Raw genomic sequence first — 26,461 nt, 5'->3', positions numbered from 1 at the left:
GAGACGTTCATAGCTACCACTGATACCACAAGCTGTACTTCTGGCGTGTTTAAACAATTTAAGGGAAGGAGCAGGTGTTTGTGCTACTCTTGTAAACGTTGATGGAATCTTTTTCTGCCCCCAAGTAACAAAACTCATAAGTGAGACTAAGGTGGAACAAACACCACTCACCAGCTTGTTTCATTTAAAATGTGACTTTTTGGTCATCGCATTCCAGGAAGATATAAAGGGTGACCGGACAATGGTGGTGAAGCGAACAAGTATTGGCAAAGCCAATAGATCTCTCATTTGGGACCTATACTGTGCAATACGGATTATTAAGAATTAAAAGCTGTAGGCACACACACCACTCATGCTCATGCCTACAAAATAAAGCAGCTGCCGTTTTTCCTTTTATTTGCTGAGCCAACTCAGATAAGCAAGGATGCATTTTCTTTTTGTGAGAAAGTGGGTGAGGGGAAGCAAAATAGGCTGGGTTGCGGAAACACAGTTGCAAAGCAGATGGTAGAAGCAACATGGACACGAGCACAGAAGCAACACAGGGGTAGTGGGGGCTGAAGTACTCTGGGGAGCCAGAAGCACCACGTAGGGTATTTAATACAGAGGAGGGAGCAAACAGGCAAAAGAAAGAACAACATGGAGCTCTGAGAGTAGGGGAGAAAATGAGACAGCTAAGAGAGGGACAACAACGTGGAACAGAGAGGGGGGAGAAGCACACCGGTGAGAAAGCAACACCGGCATGGGGAGCACACAAGGGCAGGCGCATCACAGAGGCAGGCAGTGAAGGACCACATGGGTGAGGTAGAGCAGCACAGAGAGAGGAGAGAAGTGCTTGTGATGTGAATAAACAAAAAGAAAAAAGTGCCACCTGAAAAAGTGACCAATGCAAGACACAGAGGTGTGTCCATGTTCCAGGGGGAGGGACAAACACAAGAAGAGGAAGGAAAGCCTACACAGGCTAATGAAAAAGAAACAAACAAATGAGTGACATTGAAGACAACGAATGAAAAGCAACCAACAGGCTCTAAGCACAGTTTGAGCTAACAATACATTTCACAACGGACGGAGCACGCGTTTTCTAGTAGGCACGGTGCAAGGATTTCATGGGGAATGAAGAAAGCTACTGCAGCCGGTCGCAGAAGGCAGTTATGTTCTCTGCTAGCAAGCTGCACCTCACACACCTGCAGTAGCATGCAAAGTCTTGTGCACTGCTGCCTCTTTCAAAGCAGAGCTCAGTGTTTTGAGTTAGTTCTATTTGTAAATATTGATATGAAATGCATTTGAACATTTTTTATTGAAAGAATAATTTATCAATGGCCAGTCCAGTGGGGGTAAAATATTTTCTGAGTGATTTAAGCCATAGTTCCTCACATCTAAATTATGTTTTTATATGAAACCATTTTGTCATTTACTGAATACTGATTATTTTTGTTTTTCAGTGGGGAATGGAAGGTGTTCTCTGGCAATGAATTGGGAGCCATTTTAGGTTGGTGGTTGTTTACCTGCTGGAAACAACAACATCAAGACCCCGCAGCCCTCAAGGATGTCTACATGTTGTCCAGCACAGTCTCTTCCAAAATCCTGAGAGCCATTGCATTGAAAGAAGGGTTTCACTTTGAGGTAGGGTGCTGTGGAACTTTCTTTTTTAAAATGTTTATTTCACGAGTGTCACTTGTAAAAGTGAGTCTTTTTCCCAATGCAGGAAACCTTGACAGGATTCAAGTGGATGGGAAATCGAGCCAAGCAACTCATTGATCAGGGCAAAACAGTCTTATTTGCTTTTGAAGAAGCAATAGGTAAGTAAACTGATCATAATTATTTTGTTTTGAGGCTAACATTCCTATGTTCTGTTAATACGTCTTGTAGAGCGTGTGGTGTTAAGTGAGGTGACTTCACGGCACTTAGTAATGTTCGTTATTTAATTCATAAAGAAAGCCAACATGCTGCTATTAGCTGACTTTAGCATCTAGTGACTATACCTTAGAGATTTGGTTCATCTAAAGCATTATAGAATAAGACAGTGTTCTATAATTTTCTGAGTGTAAATTTTGTGAGAGTGTGATTGCCAAACTATCAGAAGAGCAGACCTGGTCCTTGCAAGACGCCTAACACACTTAAGACTGCCTTTGGCAGTAGTGTGGAATAATCCTCAGAATATTACCTGGCCTTCAAATCTAGTGGTGATTAATGTGATCATGATATTTATTTATTGAATTTATAAGGCGTGACAGCTACCCAAAAAGGGTTTCCCGGCACCGTGGCAGATTAGAGACTGTGTAACAGCTTACAGGATTACTGTTTAAAAAGCCAAATGTTCAATGATTTACGAAATGGGCATACACTATTTCGTTCCAAATAACAGTGGGAAGTTCATTCCAAAGTGAGGGACCGAGATATGCAAACAATCTACCACCCATCCGAGATAGTCTAATTCTGGGCACAGAGAACTTCCCTTGAGTGGATGAGCGAAGACATTGTGGGAGGGAAGGGGGGTTATAGGGGCAGACCAGAGACTGCAGGTACTGAGGGCCAGCACCTATTTTGATTTTGAACATATAGCTCAGGGCTTGGAACTTGATTCGGTTCTCCACCCTGAGCCAATGCAATTCCTGTAGGTGGTCAGAGACAGAAGTGGCCCTAGAAACCCGGCAAAGTAGTCTTGCGGCAGAGTTCTGAACCATCTACAGTCTGCGAGTCACCTCCTTGTTGGATCCTAGGTAGAGAACAATTCCATAGTCCAGTCTTGAGGTGATTAATGCCTGGACTACTGTTTGCTGGGTGGGCTCAGGTAGCATCCAGATTATCTTTTTTAGCCACTTCAGGATGGTGAAGCATGTAGTGGCTACCTTGACAGCTTGAAGATGCATAGTTATCGAGTCGTCTATGATAACACCCAAGTTACAGACTTGGCAGGAGGGTAAAGGAAGTGCACCCATCTCACTGGGCCAATGTTATGGGCCCCAGAGATCCTTATTTGTACCAAGTACCAATACCTCGGTTTTCTCTCCTTTGAGCTTGAGATGATTTGTCTGCATCCATGATGCAATTTTACTCAAGCCCAGCTGAAGGGGGGACAACCCGGTCTCACTCTCACTCTCCATAGAGAGAGAGAAGATAATCTGGGAGTCGTCCACGTAATAAAACAGGGACAGCCCGGCATCTTCCGCAACATCAGCTAGAGGTCTGACGTATACATTGAAGATTAAAGGGCTAAGAATGGAGCCCTGAGGTACCCCATAGGGTGACGAATGGATATTGGAGCTGGCTGTTGGGGAAAAGACTTGGAAAGTGTGATTGGCAAGAAAAGAAATGAGCCAGTTTAAAGCTGAGCCATAGATGCCTAATGATCTCAACGTTTTTACTAACACGGTGTGAGACACCGTGTCAAATGCTGCACTTAAGTCCAGCAAAATAAGGGTCACTGTGTCTCCAGCATCCAGATGACGACGCAATCTTTCTGTTACCCCAAGTAGAGTTGTTTCCTTTGGAAAACCAGCTCTAAAGCCCGATTGAGAAGGGTGAAGGAACCTTTGGGTTTCAACAAAATTTGAGAGCTGAGCGTGGATATGCTTCTCTAAGATTTTTGAGGCCGGTAGCGAAGAAATGGGCCGATAATTGGAAGGTAAATCGGGGTCAGCATTGGCCTTTTCCGGAAGAAGGAGCACCATGGCGTGCTTCCACTCTGGGGGACCTATAGCTTTCTGTACGGAGGCATTAAACTAACCCTGGGCGAAAGACTTCGCTACGCCCACGGAGTGGGCGTCGTGTTGCCTACTTCGCCCTTTGCAAAGTAGGCTTAGCAGGCAACACTACGCCCACTCCGTGGGCGTAGCGAAGTTGCCCGCCACCCGCCTCCCTCCCGCCCTCCCCTAAATACCTAATTTTTGTAAATGCAAGAAATAAAAGTAAATAAAAGGCACTTACCTTGTCTGCTGCGTCCCGGGGCTCCCTCTGCTCGTTCGCGTCTTTTATTTACTTTTATTTCTTGCATTTACAAAAATTAGGTATGTAGGGGAGGGGGGCAGGCGGCGCGTAGTGGGGCTACGCGAAGTGCGAAGGTGGACGTAGTTTCTCTCCCACTTTGCGTAGCTTCGAATAGCCCCACTACGCATACTACGCCCAGGGTTAATTTAAAGGGTCCATAATAACAAGCAGAGATGGTTGCTAAAGCTGCTGGAGCACAGAGTTAATCATTCTGCCTGCTTCGTTGCTTGAAGAAACCTGGCTACCAATCTTCTAAGCAGACCAACTATGATGCAGAAGCCCAAACAAGTTACTGGGGTGGGAAAGGTTGAATACCACAACCGGCATATAATTCATCAGGAGATGGAGAATTGTCTGTGCATAAAAATGCTGAGGGTAGAGTAGTTTTTTCCAGCAGAATTTGAGTAACACCCCAACATGGCACATATATGCTACTCTCTTCCATCCTTTGTTGAGCTGCCATTTGCAGTGTCATCATACAAACATTTTCCTCCTCACCTTAAAAAATACTTTTTCAGTATCATTGACATGCATTACCTCATTAATGTTGCATCTTTTAAGGATATCAGCTATTGAACATTGATAGCTATATGGTTTGTTAATAGCTACATGCCCTGTAAATATATTGTTTTAAAGATTTCTAATTTTGATCCCAAACATGTTTTCTTATAATGTAGCAAATAGAAACGAACATTAACCCATTGAAACTGGCTTTCATGTGATCATGCATCCAGACTCCGGCATGCACAAAGAGACACAGACTATCTGTGCTGTGTCTCTGTGGAACTTTTCGCGTGGTACTGAATATTTGGGGAAGAAAAAAACAGACCCAGCTATAGGAGGTGCAGAAAAAACAAGTTGAATTGTGACACTGCACAGATAGTCTGTGCTCATTTGCACATGCCGTTTTACAACCATTAGCACATTAAAAGCAAACCCATTGACTTTGATAATGCTTGTTTTTTTCTGTGTGAAACTTGTTAGACTACTTATGTAGAAAGAGTATAGCCAGACTTGGCTCATATGCTCTCTGTTCCCTAGGGGTCGAGCTGTACCTCATTGATGAGCGCCAACAGGCTATAAGTAGTCTGGTGTTGCTTGTGTTCCTGTTGAGTGGCGAAATGGCTTAACAATGTGGGCAGGACTGTTGCTATTGTAGAGAGCAGGACCTGTATATGTATGGTTGGTTCTTCTCTGTAATAGCACAGCAATCAAAATAAATATGGACTGAAAAGCAGTCAAGAGTATTTACAGATGGCTGTGATGAATTCCAGTATCACAGTCCTTACTTTTTAGGTCTTGCCTGGCATTGCAGCGCAAGGCGCTGCTCGCTCGGCAAGAGATATTATGGATGAGGGGTTTTCAGAAGGGGACTCGAAGCCCCTCCCCTCATTTTCATTGGCTTGCACCACTGTTTATGCTAAATGGTAGCCTGCCATTGGAAATGAGGTATTTTTGTTGCCGCCCTTTTGCCTTTTCTTCTGGCCCATCCGGACTGGCTCCTCTGCTTTGCTGCAGTCGTGAAGCAATTTCTTATCTTTATTGGGGGGCCATCTGTTTTTATTCAGCTGCGCGTTTATTTTTGCATCACGCTTTCACTTAAAGTGAAAGCGCGATGCAAAATATAAACAAGCGGCTGAGTGAAAACAGATGGCGAGCGCTTGTTTAACTTTTTTTACCGGTGATATTGCTATACGGGCTGATCTTGCTTTAAATCATGTGCTATATTTTCGGCTTTGCTATGATTGTGTGAGTCATATTTTTATATGCTCTATTGACGGTTAAAATATTGCGTTATGCCTCATTATAAATCATGTTACATATGCCGTGTCATCTTATGCCGTTACGAGTTACATTTCAAATCTACGACATTGAGGGTGCTTTCGCCACAGATGATGAAAAGAAGCAAGGGCATAGGATTGCAAAGGTTGTCTCCTATAGCCCTAACCAGAGAGAGGGATATGAACTACTGGCTTAGAACGGAAGAAGAGATGCAGAAACACTGATCTACCCATTTGCCTTTGCAAAGAAATGGATCTCTTTCACCCCTTGCAGGATGCAAGGAATAAATGTAAGATACGGCCTACACGAAAAATAACGACCTGCTGTGCGCCCAAGGAAAACCGCGAATAAACATAAATATGAAGGGCGTCCTTATCCCGGCTCTCCAAATTCTCATATTTTAGAGGTGTCCGGTGCAAGGGCTCCTGATCAATGACCGGGAGGCTGCACGTGCTCCGTCACACCTCCTCCGCTGCAGATCCGTGCACCCTTAATGAGGGCTGCGCTTCTGGGAGGGGGCGGGGAAGGATTTTCCCTTTAAATGCCCTTTGATGGAGGAATCCTGACCGCCAGAGATCAAGTACAAACTATCGCCTTTTCTCTTCGTCGAGATGCTGGTGGTCTCGATTCTTATCCTGTAGGCCCCTGCGATAATGCTCTTCTTTTAAGCAATAAAGATTTTCGTCGTAGTCTAGGTGTGATATGCATCTTTTATAAAATACGGTGCCAGTTATCAGATTCCCTTGAGTTCCTCCTCCTGCAGGACAGTGTCCATTCATGAACCGGGTGTCGTTATCTGCCTCCGTCCAGCACAGAGCACAAGCTGGCACCGTGCTCCTCCCCACGCCGGCTGCGCAGAGCTCATCCATCTGCCAACACAGTCTGGGGACCACAGGACCACATCAGTCATGCCTGTAGTTCTATGTCCTCCCACATAAATCCTAAAAAGGCGTCCCACGCTTTTCACCACCTAGGGTGCAGAGACGTTGAGATCCATGGCTGTGTGTGAGAGCATCTCCCTGTGAATCGGAGAGATGTAGCACTGGGCTTCAATGCTGGAAGGACAGAACACGAGAACAGCCAACATATGTTTCGTCACATCCGTGACTTCCTCAAGGCTCTGGAATGATCGATACGCTATGAAGTGATAGTAGTTTGCCAATAGTTTCATGCAGTAGGTTTGTAACATGCGATACGGACGTACTGGAGTCCATGATATGATTACGGGCGGTCTGTCACAAAAGGGAGGGGCTTATCACAGCTCTTCCCACTAGCTGTGTGCCACTAAAAATATGGCTCTTCACTGAATTGTTCGCCATCTAACACTCATGACATGGGCTTATAAGAGTCAGTCTGGAGTCACCTACCAATTTGACTTACGGTTACTACCTGCTTGTTACTGAATTTCTTTGGGCACAAGATGTAAATTGCATCTTAAAGGCCCTATCGACTACATTATCTGTAATTTGGTTCAGGTCATTCAAGATTTTCCAGGTGGGATTTTGAACCTTCAGAACTTAATTTGAATCTGAGGTTACAAACCTACTGCGTGAAACTATTGGTGAACTACTATCACTTCTCGTGTTCTGGTACAAGAACTGATTCACTTTATTACAATTCAAGTAACTTCATTCTGCTATCATTTGTCTGTATTTATAGTGTACTCAGTCCTGTCAAATATTGTTAAAAAATGCTTTTAGCTAAGTTTGAATTTTGTATGGAATGAATTCATGAATATTTGTATAAGTATATCTCTGGTGTTTTCCTGTGTTAAAGCAAACTTTTGTTTCATTAGTTCTGACCTAATAATGTCATATATTTGAAATCTAAATAGTAGGAGTGCAGGGGTACATACTGCAACTGAGATATAATGTCTTTACGCTATTTATGGTCACAGGTCCTTTGTTACCTTGGCCTCTGTCTCACACCCAACCAATTCAAGCACAGTATTACAGTTTTGGTTTAGTAGCGCATGGCAATGTATTGGCAATGTCAGACTTTGGTGAGGGCTTGAGACCACTTTTACTCCCTACACTGATGGCAAATGACTTGCTCACTTGACTTCTCAGCAGTGAGGTAAGATATTGAATGAGCATAGACTCTTTAATGTCCTCTTTCATTGATATAGAGGAATTTGCTTTTCACTCGTGCAATTTGGGAAACTGGAACTCTTGTGAGAAATTGAGTTTGGGCAGTCCCACTACAGTTATAAGTTTACAATACAGTTATAAATTAGTAGACCCCAAATGTAAAATTTGGGTTCTATCACCTACTATCTATCCTATACTCCATGGTAGGACCTTTCACCTGCACCCACTGCCACTTCACCTGCCACAGTAGACCTACCAGCCCTCTGATCATCCCCACCTGAACAATGCCACCAACTTGCTTGTGCCCTTCTCAACACATGCTCACTATGCAAGCATTCCACGGAATTATGGGACTTCATTGTCACCCTTGAACCCCACATAGTCTTCCTCACCAAGACCTGGCTCAACCCTACATTTGCTCCATACATTGCCACAGTGATCCAGACAGATATGAAATCCCTCACCAGGACCACACCAACAACCTGGGAGGAGGAACAGCCATCATCCACAAAGAGACTGTACAGTATTTTACCACTACCAACACCACCACCACCATGGAACATCTCAACTTCAAGCTCCACATAGACATCAAGACAACCATCAGAGGCACCCTCACAAAGTGATCCCCCATTCTCGCGCTCCAGCTTATGTAACTCCGTTGCAGACTTCATTGCACCCATAGCCTTGAACTCCAAGGAATACATCTTCCTCTATTACCTAAATTTCCACATCGACGACCCCAACGAAAACAACACTACACACTATAACAGTATGAGCAGCCTCAGATTGACACAGATCGTCCACGACCCTACACACACCGCAGGGCTCACATTGGACCCCTTTTTCAACTCCAGAAACCGTGTCAAATATAGCCACATAATGGAACTCACATGGACCTACCACTCCATCATCCACTTTAGCATCTCCAACCCCTGCATCACCACCCCATCCAGAGGTGGAACAAAATCTCAGAGACCAGGAGGATGGACGTCCTCAACATCTCCAACCTGCTACTACCACCAACCTTGAACGGGGGTGAAGAATTCAAACACCTTGATCACCAACTGCACCGACAACATCATACCGATCAAGAGCAACATCCAGAGAAAATCCTCCAAAAGTGTAGCTGATACACCCAAGAACTCAGAACAGCGAAAAGAGATCGCAAACAACTGGAGAGGAGATAACTCACCAGCAAGGACAACTCCCGACAGGCAGCCTTCAGAATCTCCATCAACAAATACCACCACCTGCTGAGGGCAACAAAGAAGACCACCCTATCCGCATGCGTTGTAACCAGCTGAACAACACCAGGTAACTTTTCAACATTGTTCCAGTTGCCTGCAAAACCCACATCACACTCACAGGAGTTGTGCAAAAACCTTGCTGACTTCTTCCACGACAAGATAGCATCCATATACAGAAACTTCGAACCTCAGCCCACACCTGTGAACTTCCTTGACACATACCCCACCACCGCAAATGAGACAAACCACAGACTGACCACCTGGAACCTCCTCTCCACCCAGGATACCACCTCATCTCTGAAATCCATCCACTCAGGAGATCCCAAAGACACATGCCCACACCACATCTTCACCACGGACACCAAGGGATCAGCCAGGAACTTTCCACCTTGCTCAATCCCTCTATCACCACAGCAATATTTTCCGATGCCTGGAAACAACGCCGACGTCAGGTGAAAATAACTGACATTGTATACACTCACGATTTTCATGGGATTCTGGACTTACTTGAAAAAAAAACTACTTTTTTTTCTTTAATGTGTCTATGTATTACAGTTTGATTTTTGTTAATTGAATTATATGTTGCATATAGTCTTAATTGTTATATGTTCTGCAGATGAAAAAAAAACAATAATGAATGAAAACTTTCAATAAAATAATTGCATAAAATAAAAGATGAGATTAACTCTCCAACACACTGGATTTATGTGGTTGTTGTGTCTAAAAAAGTGAACATATTAATGGCCATGTGGGGTATATAGTTTTGATGTTATTTTGTATATATCCCTCCCCACAGTTAAGACTGACTGGATCAGATCCCTTTTTTTGGTGAAGACCCATGCACACAAGGCACTACACAACCAAGGAAACGCCCACATTAACCACTGCCTGAACTTTCACCAACCGCGGAGAAGACTACGCTCCTCCTCCATCTCACTTGCCCATACTCCCCGCATTTACCGAAGCAGAAAAGGAGGACACTCTTTATCCCACATCACAGCAAAGACCTGGAACAGCCTCCCCGCACAACTCCGAACCCTCTTCTCACTTTCAGAATTCCGAATTGCCGTCAAAACCTGTCTCTGCAAATAAGCCTCCGGGACCTGCAAGCACCTGGTGATTGGCCTCGCTTTATAAATCCTGATTGATTGATCACCTCTCCATACAGTTGACCCTCAAACTGGGGACCAAGTACCCCTTTCAGCACTTGACTGTAAGTGTAGTCAAACAGGGCAGTCCAGGGCTGACTCCTTGAATTTTGTGGGCTAGACACCCAAACCTCAGCTACTCGTAATAGCGCTAAGTAAATCATTGTCAGATACCTTAATAGACCCACCACGAAATATTACACACAAAATAACAAATATTTTCAAGTTTACAGAAGGATACTAACCCTTTAATCTGGTCTGATTAACAGTTTGTGCTCCTGTAGGCCACAATTCTAAAAACAGCACCTGTATTCAAACCTGTAGGAGCAAATAATTATGGTTTTAATTATTGAACAGGCGTGTTTACTTTTCTGAAAAGAGTTCACAAATCACCATACAGCTATGCCAGTCCTTCCTCTTTACTTCCAGGTTACATCCTAGCTTTCTGACCTGTGCAGGGACCTGAATGTTAAATGGAGTTCCCTTTGATATGTGGGGCATCCAACCAACTTAGAGCACCACATCGTCCCTCATCCTCCCTTTAATGCCGCAAACACGAGCCATTCACCTGCCATTCCCACTCCTGTGCATCACTCTGGGTAGGATTTAAGATGGCAGAACACTCCAAAACATAGGCTCGTGCCTCTGAGACGATCGTTGCTGAATCCCCTGGCCTGTTCTCTCCCAAGCACTTCAGAGAGACTCAATATTAAGAAGAACGGGCAGAGTTCTAGGTCCTCCTGTTGTTGTTCATTGGTAGCATCCTGCAGCAACTGTATGATGTTGGCTAAGGAGATTCAAGCCCTGCCCACTTCCTCCATCAGGATATGCCCAATCCTCCTGGAATGGACCTCTTGTTTCCTAGAGCATTTGAAATTCCAGCTGGGGCAGTGAGTGATTACCTCAGCCAGCCAGGCAGCTCACAGTATACACTTCATTAAGGGCTCGCTCAGAGAAACATGCCGGATGATAAAGCATGTGAAGCAATATAGATGCGTCAAAATTGACCTCCTATTTGGTCTATGGTCCAACTAATTTGCATACAGGGCAGCGATCGTTACATTCCATTCATTAGGTACAGTAAAAACACAATTTACACATATTTTGCCCTGTGAAGCATTACACATGTTAACGTTTACCCAAAATGGACTAGTGCAGGCTCTCCTGGTATACCATTCAATAATCACAATTTAGGCTGGGCCACATCTGTCAAAGGAAAACCTGTGTGCAGATGCCAAGTGGGGTCGTACAGTTCGCTTCCTTTCTGAGCCTCAATATGTGCACACTCTTGTATGTACATGTTAACATGTAACTTTATCAGAACCTAACCCCAGCTACACACAGAAGCAGACCTTATTTTTAAAAAATGGGCACTAACGATTCCAGCTCAAAACTGTTTTATCAAGAGCATTAAGAGGATGAGAGAGACTCCGTGAACTGGGCTTAACCACAGCAGAGATTCAACCGTGAAAGAACTGGGGATTTTCATGGATACGTGTTCTAGTTATATAAATACACTTGCTCAACGTGTACAGATTTGCATACACTTACAGCATGATTTAAATAAAAGAGCAGTATCTATTATCTACATATTTATGATCTGGCAGTCTGGTTTAGGAGCTGTCTGTCTCAAGTCAAAATATTCTCAACCTACAATATATCTGAAGATGTGCTAATCTGAAATCAAAGATTTCTAATGCAGTTTTCCAACTTCAGCCGAAGAGGGCTCGATCCATGCCAGATTTTTAGGATATCTACGTAAGAGAATTCTGCATAAACTTAATATAGTTAGAAAAAATTTACATATACTCTGTCACTCCTGAGACGGAAAGCCGGGAGTTAGGCTTCGTGTGTTTGGTTTCATTTTAAACTTTGTAATCTTTAATTTCTGAGACCTTGCCTTGCAATTTTAAACTTACTTGCACATTAGAAGTGCTGAATCCACAGGCTCCGCCGATTAGGCGCTGTGTCCACACCTTTCCCTACCACTGCGAACACACTCCACGCCCACCTTGCAGGCGGGGCGGTGGGGGTGCGGCACAGGCAGCTGATGCGAACGGCGTCACTACATAAGAACAGGGTGATGCCTCCGCGCAGCGGACGCGGGCAGCAGGCGCGCTTTTTGCACGCCAAAGGTAAGCCTGTCTGCGCCCGTCCGTGGCAGGACGGGGCTAGGGGCTAAACCCTCTATTACATCCTCGACAGTTGCGACCCCGGTGAACGCTCTAGGCTACACCTCAGCTGAACTTCGAGAAATCCGGAGGACAACACTGAGTTCAGGGGGTTGTGATGCTAAGTTGCCCAACTAAGTTTCCGGCACAGCTAGAAGGCCCAGTAGAATGTCGCTGCTGTGCCTTTCAAGGCGATAAACTCTTAAGTCACACTGCATTCAGAAATACTCCTGGGTACACCACGGAGGAGGCGCACACTTTTATTTTATGTAATCTGAGGTCCCTCGTCAAACACCAGTTTGAAATATGGGACATGCTAAACTCCCACTCCCCTGAGATTTGCTTTATGACCGAAACGTGGCTGAACTCCACGAATCATCCGACAGCTACCCCTGAAAATTACAAATTTTTTCATCTTGATAGGATGGGTAAAACGGGGGGGAGCATAGCCATTGCCTGCAAACATCATATTATTATCTCATGGTTAGATGTACACATGGATGAGGGGTTGGAAATCAGCATTTTTAAAGCAATGTTCTCAGCCTCAGAGAGCTGGTCGGGAGCATTAGTTTATCGGCCTCCTGGGCCAAAAGCAGATTTTACGAACACACTTATAGATCTGATAGCCACGCACGCCCTGGCAGCAACTAGCAACTAGGTTTTTGGTACTCTGGGACTTTAATTTCCACGGGGAACTCAACGCCCTGCCAGAAGTAAACAAACTCCTCACAGACATGGAGCAGTTGGGCCTCCACCAAAGAATACATGGGCCTACACATAATGGCGGCCACACTCTTGACCTCGTCTTTACCAACATTGAAGCTCTTAAATACGATCTCACAGCCCCTTGTTTGGTCGGACTATTTCATGATCAAGTTTTCATGCCCCTTGCCTGTTCAGGGTCCCTGTGGCCAGTCCGCGGGAAGATGCCTCATTGTACAGAGGCAGTGGGACAAGCTCACCCCTCAAGCCTTTGAGGAAGCTTACCGGACCACTGCACAACCAGAAGATCAAGATGTAGACAATATGCTGATAGAATTCAACGAAGGGTTGAAGAAAGTGTTGGACACTATTATCCCTATGAAACATAAACCCAGATCCACCCCCAGCCGAAATTCAGCTAAATGGTTTACCCAAGAACTTAGTCAGGAAAAGTCCGCTTGTAAAAAACTGGAAAGACAATGGCGACGCAATAAAACAGGCTAATCTAAACAACTATATAAATGTGCTCTGGCAACATACCACCGAAACCTTAAGGTTGCGTGTTTATTGCAAACCAATAATTCTGCCAAGGCCCTATTTGACGTCGTAAAGGACTTTGTGGAAACTACGGTGTGAAAACAGCCGGCTATTGAGTCAAAGGATCTCTGTGACTCATTGGCCTAGTTCTTTCATGAGAAGATTGAAAAAATATATGCTAACTTTCCCAGAGACAATCTGGATAGTCTACCGGTCATCGTTAATCCGGACGATGATACTTCAGGGTACGAGTGCTCTCTCGAACACTTTAGTCCTATTACTCTTCTCGAGACCCAGGAGGCGTTAATTTCTGCCAAATCGGGGTCACCAGCGGACCTCTGCCCACTTAAAATTATGGCACTCTTATCTCAGATTCTAGCCCCCACAGTACAGAAGATTTTTAATTGCTCCATCAGGGAAGGGACAATTCCAGCACCTTGGAAGGAAGCTTCTATGCGTCCCATCTTAACATCTTAAAAAAACCTACGGCCAACCCGTCTGAGTTGGCTGACTTCTGCCCCATTTCCCTGCTCCCTTTTTTGGGTAAAATATTGGAAAGCCTGATTAAAAAGCAATTAAATAGCTACTTGGAATCTAATAATATTCTGGACTCTTCACAGTCCGGCTCCCGTCGAGGCTTCAGCACAGAAACAGCTTTATCGGTGACTGACTCCTTGAGAACAATAGTGGACGCGGGGGGTTCAGGGGTCTTGATTCTGCTTGACCTCTCCGCGGCCTTTGATACTATATCTCACTTCAGGCTTGCGGAGAGGCTAAGCTCCTGCGGTATCCAGGGACTGGCTCATAAATGGCTACGGAACTTTTTGGCAGATTGCTCCCAAACGGTCATACTGGGACCCCACCAATAAAAAAAGAAAGCATCAGTAGACAAGGGTGTCCCCCAGGGCTCCTGCCATAGCCCTACTCTCTTTAATATCTATATGGCTCCTTTGGCTAAGGTGGTGGAAGCCCTGGGGTTTGAAATAATATTGTATGCAGACGATACCCAGCTGCTATTTAACATCAGCCAACACCCTGAAGCTGACGGACTCCGCTTTGCTACGGGAATTTCGGCAATCTCCGAGTGGATGACCAACAACTGTTTACAGTTAAATCCAAGCAAGACGGAAGTCATGCTTCTTGGGAAGGCCTCCGCAGTCTGGTCGAATGACTGGTGCCTGCTACAACTAGGCCCCCCTCCCCCAACGCCGAAACCATGTGTCAACAATCTGGGCATAAAATTAAATCAGTCTTTGTCCATGCAAGACCATGTGACCGCAATATCAGGGGCATGCTTTTATAGATTAAGATTACTGCGAACGATTTTGCCGTTTATTCCCATGGAACACCGTAGAACCGTACCCCAGGCCCTAGTTATGAGCCGCATGGACTACGGGAACGCTCTGCTGGCCGAAGTGGGAACACCATCCCTGAAAAAACTACAGGTTATTCAGAATACAGCAGCCAGGCTGGTTCTGAATATGCCAACCGGCAACCCCTCTCAACCACTGCTGAGAAAGTTACACTGGCTTCTAATTAAACAGAGATCCTTCTTTAAAATATGTTGCCTTACCTTCTGTGCGCTTCAGGGTCAGGGGCCACTGTATCTCCAGAATAAACTGAAAAGATAAGCCCCTACTCGCCCCCTAAGATCCTGCACGCAGCAGTTGCTTCTGGTGCCCCGCATTAGACTCCTTAGATCCGGAGGCATGGCATTCTTGTATATTCCCCCCAAATATTGGAACAGCCTTCCACTCTCTCTATGAGAAACCCTCTCCTACCTTATTTTTAGAAAACATTTAAAAGCTTTCCTGTATTAAACCCGTCCCTGTTCCTTGTGCGGTCCTCCCTTGGAGTTGATTTAGAGTGAAGCGCCAAGATGCCCCCAGGTGATTCGAGCGCTATATAAAAGAGAATAACATAACATAACATAACATATTCCGGGAACTGAATCAATCCTTTAGGTCCATTGGACACCCTGGGTGGATGCTATCGAGTAGAGATCGGTTCTAAATTGAAAAATAGGGTAGCAATACAGAAAATGTTTTGCCCAAATGAGAGCTGGATTGTCTTATCATAACTGCTCCACTAGTCTCCACACTCTTTAGTTATCCTGAAAGCTCAAACAGGTTTCAGTCTACCCCAAGAATCTGACCTTCCCCAGCACTGTTTAAAAATTTCAATGTTTGTTCTACTTATCTGTTGGACCAGTTTGTGAAAACTCCTAATGTTCTACGAATAGTTTTATTTTGCACCCATTTTAGTACACGGATCAGATCTGATTGCTGGTGCACAATATCATATTTTGCCTCTGTAGACAAACCTATGTTGCCTCAAAAACTAAACTAACCATTGAAAAAGAAATGTGTCAAAGTTACATTCACTTTTAAAATTGTGTAATGTAATGTAATTTTTAATCGCGCCCGAACAGTATGCAACCCATTATTCCGAAAGAGCATTATTATTATTCATAATTAACATTTCTACAAATGTTATTATCGTAAGAGGTAAGGCGAAAATGTCAAATATACTTTTTATTGGACATGCTCTGTTCTGCACTAATTTTAATTATTTATTTTTAGGGTATATGTGTTGCCCTTTTGTCCTGGATAAAGATGGGGTTAGTGCTGCTGCTATCACTGCAGAACTTGCTTGTTACCTAGCAACAAAGAATATGACCTTGAATCAACAACTAAGGGCCATCTACAATGAGTGAGTAATGTTGAAGTGGCTACATAAACTAAAGCACATTGAGCAGAGCAAAATTGACAGTGTTTTAAGAAAAATGCAAATTGCTTTTATGATCCATCGTCTCCAGTTGCTCTGTAGGAGTCGTCAAAGAAGAACAGCTGTGTCTCTTGGGTTCTGCAACCTTAGTCACAAAGTATATATGGGTTGAGACTGATTTTCTGCATCATATCTTAAGCCGTCAAAGGATGCTGCTTTGTATGCAATGTTGTGTGACATGTCTTCCCCATACCGGCTTGACTGTTATATGTTATGAGGATTTGTAATGCCTGCTATCACCTGGTAGGGTATCCTCGCACTCAGTAGGTGTGGATAAGCCTTGGGGAGGCAGGAGGGGCTATTCAAAGAGTCAAGTCTTCAGCTTCTTGCGGACCTCAAGTATTGAATAGAAGGCCCTGTGGTATACTGGTAGGTTGTTCCACTATTTAAGAGCAATGTATGTCAAGGCCCGCCTGTGAGATATGTTTCTGCATATGCAATAGGGAGAGTGCAAGTAAGAGTCCAGCTGAGAGGCGGTGTCTGGTTGATTTGTGAAAGGACATACAGCTATTAAGGGAGGCAGAGCCAGTGTTGTATGCTGCTTTGTAAGTGTGAGTGAAGAGTTTGAAATGTGCTAGTTTATGACTAGGGAGCCAGTGGAGTGTGTTGCGTAAAATGAGTCTCTGGCTCAGCTCTACAAGGTTTGTTGTCACACCCACTGGTGACACGAGTGACCTTAGTCCAATTCACCAAGACTGAATGTGAGAGACATGTTATTGTAGCCCCACAGAATGAGGTGGTGTCAATGCTTTTGGGTTACTAACAGGGTGCAGTTGTAATCCAAACAATTGTTCATTAATGATTTACACAATCAAGATCACTAGAAACAGAATATGCATTTCAAAATATTTATTATAAAATAGTTGTTTTACAATGTTGAGATCTAGTGCACATTATGTTGTGTGAATTTGTAGAGCGTGGCTAATAACCTGTGAGGGTATCCAGGTGCTGAGTTGGGCAGGCCTGAGTGGGGAGGAGGACATCATGCCTGTTTCTTCTGGAAGATCCATGTCTTGAGGCTTCTTCAGAAGTCCATGAGGAAGGGGGAGGTTCTGAGGTGTTTTGGGAGGTAGTTCCATGTCTTGGCTTCAAGGTGTGAGAAGTAGCGTCCTCCGCTTGTGGTCTTCTTGATGTGAGGGAGGTATGCTTTTGCCTGGGTTGCAGATCAAATATTTCTGATGGGTTGGTAGAAGTTGAGGCAGTGGTTGAGGTAAGCTGGACCGGTGTTGTGAAGAGCTTTGTAAGCATGAGTGAGTAGCTTGAACTTGCATATTTACTGAATTAGGAGCCAGTGGAGATTGTTGAGGTGTGGAGATATGTGGTTATTTCGCAGGTTGCTCAGGAAGAGTCTGGCCGGGACGTTCTGGGTGGTTTGGAGCCGGCATTGGACATGGGCTGGGATTCTGATATAGAGGGTGTTTCTGTAGTCAAGTCATCTTGTGATAAGAGCTTGGGTGACCGTCTGATTTTCAGTGGGATCCACGTGAAAAATCTTGCATAGCATCTGCAGGATGTGGAAACATGATAAAACGGCTTTGATCTGACTGCCCATGGAGAGGTTGGTGTCCAGAATGATCCCAAGGTTCTTGGCATGGTCAGCAGTGTTTGTGGGGATCCAAGTTCTGAGAGCCACCAAGAGGCATCCCAGGATGGAATGTTTGTTGCCAAAGATAAAGACTTTTTGGTTTTGTCTGTGTTGAGCTGCAGTTGTTTTTCATCCAGTGCGCGACATTGCTCATGAAATTGGCAACATTGTCTTTGCCTCTGCTGGTTAAGTCGGTAGGAGAGACAATGAGCTGTGTGTCATCAGTGTAAGTTACTATGTTGATGCCAGGGGCTCTGACAACGTCCAGGAGGGGCGTCATGTAATTTTTTTTTTTTTGTTTGGAAAACCTTTATGGTTACTTCAACCAGTTACAAATATGGGCCTACAACCACCAGGGCCGGCCGCTGGCGTCATGTAAATTTTGAAGTGTTGGGCTTAGAGGTGACCCTTGAGGGACTCTGCAGGTGAGTATCTTGTGTTCTGAGGTGTAGTGAGAAGTCTAACTCAATGAGTTCTGTTTGTGAGAAAGGAGGATATCCACTTGAGGGCCAGTCCGCATATACCCACATGCTGAAGCTTTCTGATGAGTAACTTATGGGAGACCATATCCAAAGCTGTGGAGAGGTTAAGGAGGATGAGTGGTGCCATTTCTCCTCTGTCGAGGATGCTTCGGATCTCATCAGTGGCCGCAAAGAGCACTCTCTGTGCCTGGTGGAAAAGCCTGATTGAGAGCTGTCTAGGAGTTGATGGTGTTCTAGGTCGGCTGCAAGTTGGGAATTGATATATTTTTCAATTACTTTAGCTGGAAGAGCCAGGCGCGAGTTGGGTCTGCAGCTGCTCAGGGTGTTTGGTACACTATTGGTTTCTTCAATAGGGTGTTGACTTCTGCATTTTTCCAGGAAGATGGGAAGGTGGCTGTGTTAATGGAGGTCTTGATGATATCACTGAGAGCTCGGGATGATGGTTTTTCCAAGGTTGTAAATGAAGAGGGGCAAGGATCTGAGGGGGCTCCTGAGTGGATAATAATCATCAGGGCAGTGGTTTCTTCATTCGAGAGGGGCTTCCAGTTGGTCAGTTGCTGTTTGGCAATGAAGGAGGTGTCCAGCTGTTCAGGTGAGTTCATTTTGGTATGCTGTGGGTCAAATATGTTATTGATCTTGGCAATCTTCTATTTTAAGAAGTTTGAGAAGTTGTTGCAGAGTGGTTGGGATGTGATATATTGTTGGCAGCTGCAGGATTGGAGAACTCCTTGACAATGGTGAAGAGCTCTCTGCCGTTGTTACAGTTGTCTTTTTTCCATGCATCTTGTAATGGTTTGTAGTAGAGGTTGAGGACGGCATAGTTTGTGGATCTTGCAGTGGCATTATTGTCAAGTCTCTCATTTTCTCTCGAGTTATTTGCCGTGGTGCTTGGACTCTGAGGTCGTTCATGTACCAGCTGGGTCATTTGTTGTTTATGTGGGTCTTGTTTTGGGTGGGAGTGGTGCAGTTGGCACAGTTAGAGAGCCATGTATTAAAGAGCTTGGTGTCGAGGTACCCATTGTGATTGGGTCTTGGTCCAGTTTTCTTTGGATATTTTGCCCCAGTGTCATGATGGTTCTTTGCGTTTTTATAGTGGGGTGGGTTGGTGAGTGGGTATGTTGAAATTTATGGTGTAGTGGTCTGACCAGGTTAGCAGGCTTGTGTGGATGGTGGTGATCCTGTTGGAGGAGATAATAGGGTCAAGGGTGTGGACTGTTATGGGGGTTGGTTCTTGGACGAGCTGGATGAGTTGGGGGTTGCTGAGGTTGTCGGGGAGGACCATAGAGTTAGGGTCTCTGGTGTCTTCCAGGTAGAAATTGAGGTCCCTGGGGAGGATGTTACAACAATGTCGTTGGTTGATCTGATGGAGAGGGTAGCGATGAAGTCTGCGATATACTAGCAGAATTCTGCTTGGGGCGGGATTCAGTAGGCAAGGGTTTCCTTCTATTGGCGGGAAGAACGATGTTCAGGAAAAACCTGGGACAGGAAAACCCAGGCAGTGACGGTGTCACATGGTCAAAAGGCAGTAACTGGATCAGGCTGAAACAAGCAAGAACTGGAGGCCACTAGAAAGTGGCAAGCTAGGTGCCCAGGTGCCTACTGATGCAGTCACTCTTCTGCCTGCATCAAGTAGGTCCTGAGGTAGGCGGGGCTTCTGTTGGCAGGCAGAACATTGATTGGGAAAAATCCGGGTGGGAAAACCGTAGCCAGCGGCGTGTGACTTGGCCAAAAGACTGTAACTGGATCCTGCTAAAACGAGCAATAACTGGAGGCCAGTGATAGTGGCAAACTAGGTGCCCAGGTGCCACTTAAGGTTGATAACATCACAGAAAATAATAAAAAGCTGCTAAGCTTTTTAATAACATTGAAAATAGGGAAAAATCATATCACAATTTATAGCCCTTACACCCTCACTTAAAGTGTTGTTCTACTGGTTCTAGCTGATTATTAAATAAAAATCCTGAGCTTTCAGAGGTGGTACGCATAACTGGACAACAGAGTTTGTTGTCTGTTTGGAATAGCTTGCACGCTATTTTGAGCATAAGGACAAGAGCTAGGAGACAATACAATCCTGGCACCAGTGTGTGGATGCAAAATGGCATGTTTCTCAGAGCCTCTGGGAGTCCTACTGGAGGCTTCCTCTGCTGGGAGAGAATCTGGTACTGTGCTCATCTGTGCCTTGGGTGAAGTTTCTCTCCTAAGTGATCAAGTGGTAGTCCCTATATATTATATCTTATCTAAGATGGAATTTGTAATGTTACCGGCAAAATGTTTTGACATTAAAAATAAGTCCATATAGACCACTTAATGTGAGTTATGGATGTTATATGAGCTTGAAAAAGACACCTGTTCCAGACTGATGTTGCACTGGGGGTTTTGTTGATGTCTGTAACTGAAAGACGACACTTTCACAGTTCTTAAAAATATAGGCACAGATGACATCTGCGTCAAAGTCGGAATACAACAATGTTGATTCATACTGCTGTTTACAACCCAGCTGGGCTTGCAGCTGGTATTCAGATAAATCTCCTTCTGTTGTAAAAGGCTTAAGAATACCTTCCACAAGCTCTGGCATTTATCCTGTATATCAGACCTATACGGCTTCCTAGTTGGAGGCTAACACTAATGTAAATTTCTGCGGAGTTTGTAACCTTGATGGAATACCTTTTAGAGAGCATCTTACACTTCCTGTTCAAGGGTCAAATTTCTAATTCATTATTACCACAAGATTTAAAATTTTGGAATCATGCCCAAGGCATGATTTACTACTAACCTCGATAGTGGGATAGTGGATATTCTGAGGGTTACTCAGTGCCAAAAAGGATGGGGGAGGTTGTGTGTGTATACATGCTTGGTACGTGTAGCTGTAGATGCACCTGCTGTGCATACTCCTTCCATCTAGTGTTCTTCGAAGAACGAAGTATGGTGACTCTACCTATTGCTGGTAATGGGCATGGACATTAGAACCATTGTTTGATTGTTTATTTTTGCCTTTGGGTTTGGACGTGCCTTCCTAAGCTTCAGGTGATGCCCTTCACTGTTCGGCACCGGTACCTCACGGTTCTTCCACCTGATCCTTTTGAGTCAATCTTCTGCAGCCTTGTCTGGTTACTTGACTTTGCCATCCGAGTTCCTTCTGGTGCCCTCATCGGGGGGCATTTGTCTCCTTTTGGGGCCTTCTCCTCAGCCTCTTCAAGGAAAATGCAGACTCTCTAATGGAAAGAACACCTTTCTTGTACTGTCCACAGTGCCATCTGTGATGCTCCTGGTTAGATTATCATCAGGTCTGCAATTCATGTTTCTCATCGGAGCACAACGATGCATCCTGCACTTCATGCCTCTCCTTCAGATCAAAAAAACCCCCAAGCGGTTACCATCGAGATCAACACCTAGCTCAACATACCATGACGCACCATCAGGAAGATGACAACCCTGATCTCTTCGGTGACCAGAATGTTGCAGGGGAACCACAGCCAGAGACTTCAGGCCAACAGGCTCTGGGCTTCAGCCCAGAACTAAGCTCACAATCTGGTTCTAAGCCAGAGGACCTGCCTTTCGTTCAGCAGAAGACGTTGACTGTTAATACCATTACCCCTCTTCATTGCCACAACAGGCTGTTGAGAGTTGGGCGTTAAGCCCCAAATACTGTGTCTAGATTTTGGTCCGCATCCACCAGAAGACCATAGTCCACTTGGAACAAAGGTCTTGGAGCCAAGTTCAAGCCAACCATTGGTGTTAAAGCAGTCTTTCCAGCACCTGCCCTCAGCGCCAACAGTGCCTTCGAAACCGGCACCCCATCCTGCTTTGGCGCTGAAGAGCCACTCAGCACACAACTTCCGAAAACCTTCATCGCGGTCGAAACGTTCACCACTTCAAGACCCTATTGTCAGTGAAGAAACGGTGCTTCACCATCCACCCTCAGACAGGAAGAATTATTACGAGGCTGCCCCTGAAGGTAATAGTACTTTCCATCCTGTAAACAGAAAAGAAACTTTGAGAAGGACCTTGCACAGGTACCCCTTGCTACACTTAAGTTCAGGAAACATTGAGACAGAGGCACTAGCCTAGCACCACCTCGGCATCCTGCACTTCATCGTCCTCCTCCTCCATCACTGACCACTCACCAGAGGGATCTCTACGCTCCTGTTATGGGGGGTGGTGGGGTTGCCCAGTGTATCTCCTTGATCAATATGAGGCACCATTTGACTCAGGGCAAGGAGGTGATCCATGCAGACACCGACCTAGGCCACTACCACGCGAAGCCAGCGTACCCCGATGATACCACCAACCACAAAGTTATAGGAAGAGCGGAAGCCTTCTACAAGGTAGAGTTTCACAAAGGTAAGGACTTCCTGGGCAGACACTCTCCTCACCCAAAATTCAGTGCAGTGTCTCCCCATGCTTAAAGGCATGTAGAAAACAGTGCCTGATGCCTCTAAATACCGTGTCAGGACTAGGGTGGTAACCCCCAGGTTTCATCCAAAAATAAATACAAGGCTTAACCCTCTCTTCCACTGTATATTTGGGGCTAACACCAACTGACTTCCTAATGGTACATACAGCGCAAAAAGTAGGTAATGCATAGGGCACTGCCGATGCCCTTCTGCCGAGTTAAGAGAGTAGGACATTGGATGCAGCAAACAAACATATTGCTGCCTAATCTTCAAACGACTCGAGGATTCCCATCTCCACTGGCCTACTCTCGCGCTGTGATCATTATCACTGGGATGAGATGCAAGACCTCCTTCAGCATTTCCCAGATGAGTGCAGAAAGCGGAGATGCAAGTTTGTCTCAGAAGAGACGCTCATATCTAGCACCATCCTGGATGCAGTTGACCCCGTAGATCTCTAGTGTCCTGATTCGAAAACACACCTGGCTTTAAACCAGGGTTACAACAGCATCTCCGGAACCTGCCCTTTGATGGGGAGCCCCTCTTTGGACCGCATGAGATGCCCAAAAAAATCAAAATGGACACAGACTCCGCAAAGGCAATGGAAGCCCTTCAGACGCCTTCTCCACAAGGGTTCATTTGAAGGTCTAGCTCTAGAGTGGGCTCCAAAACCACCTCAACCGAAACATCTACCTCCTATCTGAGGCAGCAGCCCCAACAGACACCTTCCCAGGGTTTCACTAGGGGAGGTTAACAAAACTGATAACTCTAGAGGTACTGTGCCACCTTAAACAGTGACTCCTTCTCCCTTCCCCCATTCACACTACACATGTTGGGGGGAGATTTCAGTGGCTTCTCACCAGTTGGTGCGAGATCACCCCCGAACAGTGGGTTATGTCTGTCATAAAGCAGGGATACTGCCAAGAACTCACCTCATCCCCATCTCGTGGACACACAGTCTTCTGAAATCTGCAGCACCTCCTCCAGGCAAAAGTAGATGCACACATTGACAAAGGGGCACTCCACCAACATGGCAAGTAAATGTACTCTTTGTTTTTTCTCATTCCCAAGAAGGACTGGTCCCTTAGATCCACACTCAATCTCAGACCCCTCAATGAATACATCCTGTCAGAGCACTTCCACATAATAACACTCTGAGATGTCATCCCTGTACTACAGCAAGGCAACTTCAAGACCGCCCTTCACCTCCAGGACCCCTATTTCCACATCTCAATTCACCCTGCACATTGTGTGTACCTCTTTCTTGCATTAAGTGGTCAGCATTGCAAGTTTAAAGTGCTGCCCTTCGGGGAAACCACCACCCTTCCTCACCCCCGGTGTTCACAAAATGTCTGACCATGGTTGCAGCTCATCTCTGGAGGAACGACATCCAGGTCTTCCCTTATCTAGATGACTGGCTGATCAAGAGTGCAACCCAACCGCTGTTTCTGGCGCATACTCAGTGCACCATTGACCTGTTGCACAATCTGGGTTTCACCATCCACATAGGTAAATCCCATCTCCAGCGCCTCCAAATTCAGCCCTTTCTGGGAGAAGTCCTCAACTCAGTCACTGAGAAAGCTTACCCCAGTAAGGCATGCATCCAGGCTTTGCAAACATTGCTCTCTTTTTCAGCCATTTCACCAACTAACAATATGCACTATCATCATCTCCTTGGCATGATAGTTTCCTGCATCACCATAGTTTCCTAGGCCAGGTTACACATGCACCTGTTGCAGGAATGCCTAGCAGCACAGTAGTCACAAGCGGAGGGTTGCTGGGAGGATCTAGTGTTGATCGGGAGCCGCTCTCATCGCTCTCTGCATTGGTGGAACACCACTAATCTGTTACAATACAGGCCCTTTCTCGACTCAGTATCACAGGTGACCATCACAACAGATGCTCCCTAACTGGGTGGGGAGCACACTTCAAGAACTTGACAGTGAAGGGCACATTGATACCCCATCAGCGGGGTCTCAGCATTAACTACCTGGAACCACTGGCTGTCCAGCTAGCACGCAAGTCGATCCTCATTCATGTTCAGCACAAGGTGGTCCTTATTGTACAGACCACATGACAGAAATGTGTTATCTACAGAAACAGGGTGAAACTCGCTCATCACAGTTGTTTGCATTTGCTCAGAGAATCTGCCCATGGCCGATCCAGCCCAAAATCCATTCCTAGCAGTATACCTGCCTGGAGTGGACAACGACCTTGCAGACCTGCTCAGCAGAATGCAACAATAAGTATACGAGTGGGAACTCCACCCGCAAGTCCTCCTATTGTACTTGCGTTACTTACCTTATTGTACCAACCCCTTTTGTACCCCCTATTGTACTTACGGCAGTGAGGTTCCATGACGTACACCTTTTTGCTACCACTGAAAATGCAAAATACCCAAGCTTCACCTCCAGTATTCACACCCACAGTCCATCAGCAATGCTTTATGAATGAATTAGTTATGGATATTTGCCTTCGCTTTTCTGCCTCTCCTATTTCTTCTGTTCGTTTTGGTAAGCTTTGGCAAACATCCCTCACTGTCATCCTAGTGGCACCAACTTTTGCCAGACAGCCCTGGTTTACCACTCTTCTCACGCAGAGCCAGGGTACATTCTGGCACCCAAACCTCAAGCAGCTGAGTCTTGAAAACTGGCTCCTGAGGTCTTAGAATTTAGCAACCTCAGCTTACCTCAAGAGAGTTTGATTATCCTCAAGGAAGCATGTACGCCTACAAGAAGAGCCTGCTGCGCAGCTAAATGGTAATGGTTTGTGCACTATTGAACTCCCAGGCACATCCACCCGCTTATGGTAGCGGTCCAAGATATTGTGTGTTACCTGCTTCACCTGCAAAAGGAAGGCCTTGATTATACCTCTTTCAGGCTTCACTTGACCTCTGTCTCTGCCTACCTTCATAACAGAGAACACACTACACTCTTTAGAGTTTCAGTTATAAAGACCCACATGGAGGCGCTAACGAGGGATTTCATCCAAGGTGTCACCAGCCCCCAAATGGAATCTAATTATAGTTTCACAATAACATGTAAATAATGGAATTCACCCCCTGTTTGATCAGTTTCTTTTGAAATATTTGAGCACTTTCTGTGAACCTTCTCAAGACAAAACCTTTGGCCTGCAGCTCCTGATTCGTGCTCTGTCCCTTCATCAGGTATAAAGTGTGTATGCCCTGAAAGCAACATCTTCTTTCATCCAACACAGTCAGTATAACATTGTTTTAAAAAGATCAAGCTGCGATGCAGCAATAGATTGTGTCACCAGTGAAACCACAAAGGTTTGTGAAAAATAATTGACATCATATAACCCCACATCAAGACCCTGATGAATGTGGCTCCCCTGAAATGCATTGGTTTTTCTGAGTTTGGATGACATCATCATTGCACAAAGCGACGGAATTACGTTTTAAATAACTTTTGCACTGTAATCACTGTGCTGCAAATAAAAACACGGAAGACTTGAGCATGCACTTTTTGTTTAAGATGGATTAAAATAAATACAACAAGATTGATGCTGAAATACAATGGCCTGCTGGCCGACATT

General features: G+C 45.2%; 1 protein-coding gene across 1 annotated transcript in view; it reads left to right on the top strand.

Moving 5' to 3' along the window:
* Positions 1-26,461, top strand: part of PGM2 (phosphoglucomutase 2) — a 173,923-nt gene that overhangs the window by 87,326 nt on the left and 60,136 nt on the right. Inside the window, exons 6-8 of the mRNA XM_086964608.1 lie at positions 1,440-1,620; positions 1,703-1,796; positions 16,244-16,373. Of these exons, the coding sequence (XP_086820734.1) occupies positions 1,440-1,620; positions 1,703-1,796; positions 16,244-16,373 (405 nt within the window). The remainder of the gene's footprint in view (positions 1-1,439; positions 1,621-1,702; positions 1,797-16,243; positions 16,374-26,461) is intronic.

The sequence above is a fragment of the Lissotriton vulgaris genome, chromosome 3_2 (assembly GCF_964263255.1).
Source record: "Lissotriton vulgaris chromosome 3_2, aLisVul1.2, whole genome shotgun sequence".
NCBI lineage: Eukaryota > Metazoa > Chordata > Amphibia > Caudata > Salamandridae > Lissotriton > Lissotriton vulgaris.
Note: the sequence above shows the minus strand (reverse complement) of the source record. Positions and strands in the feature narration are given on the sequence as shown.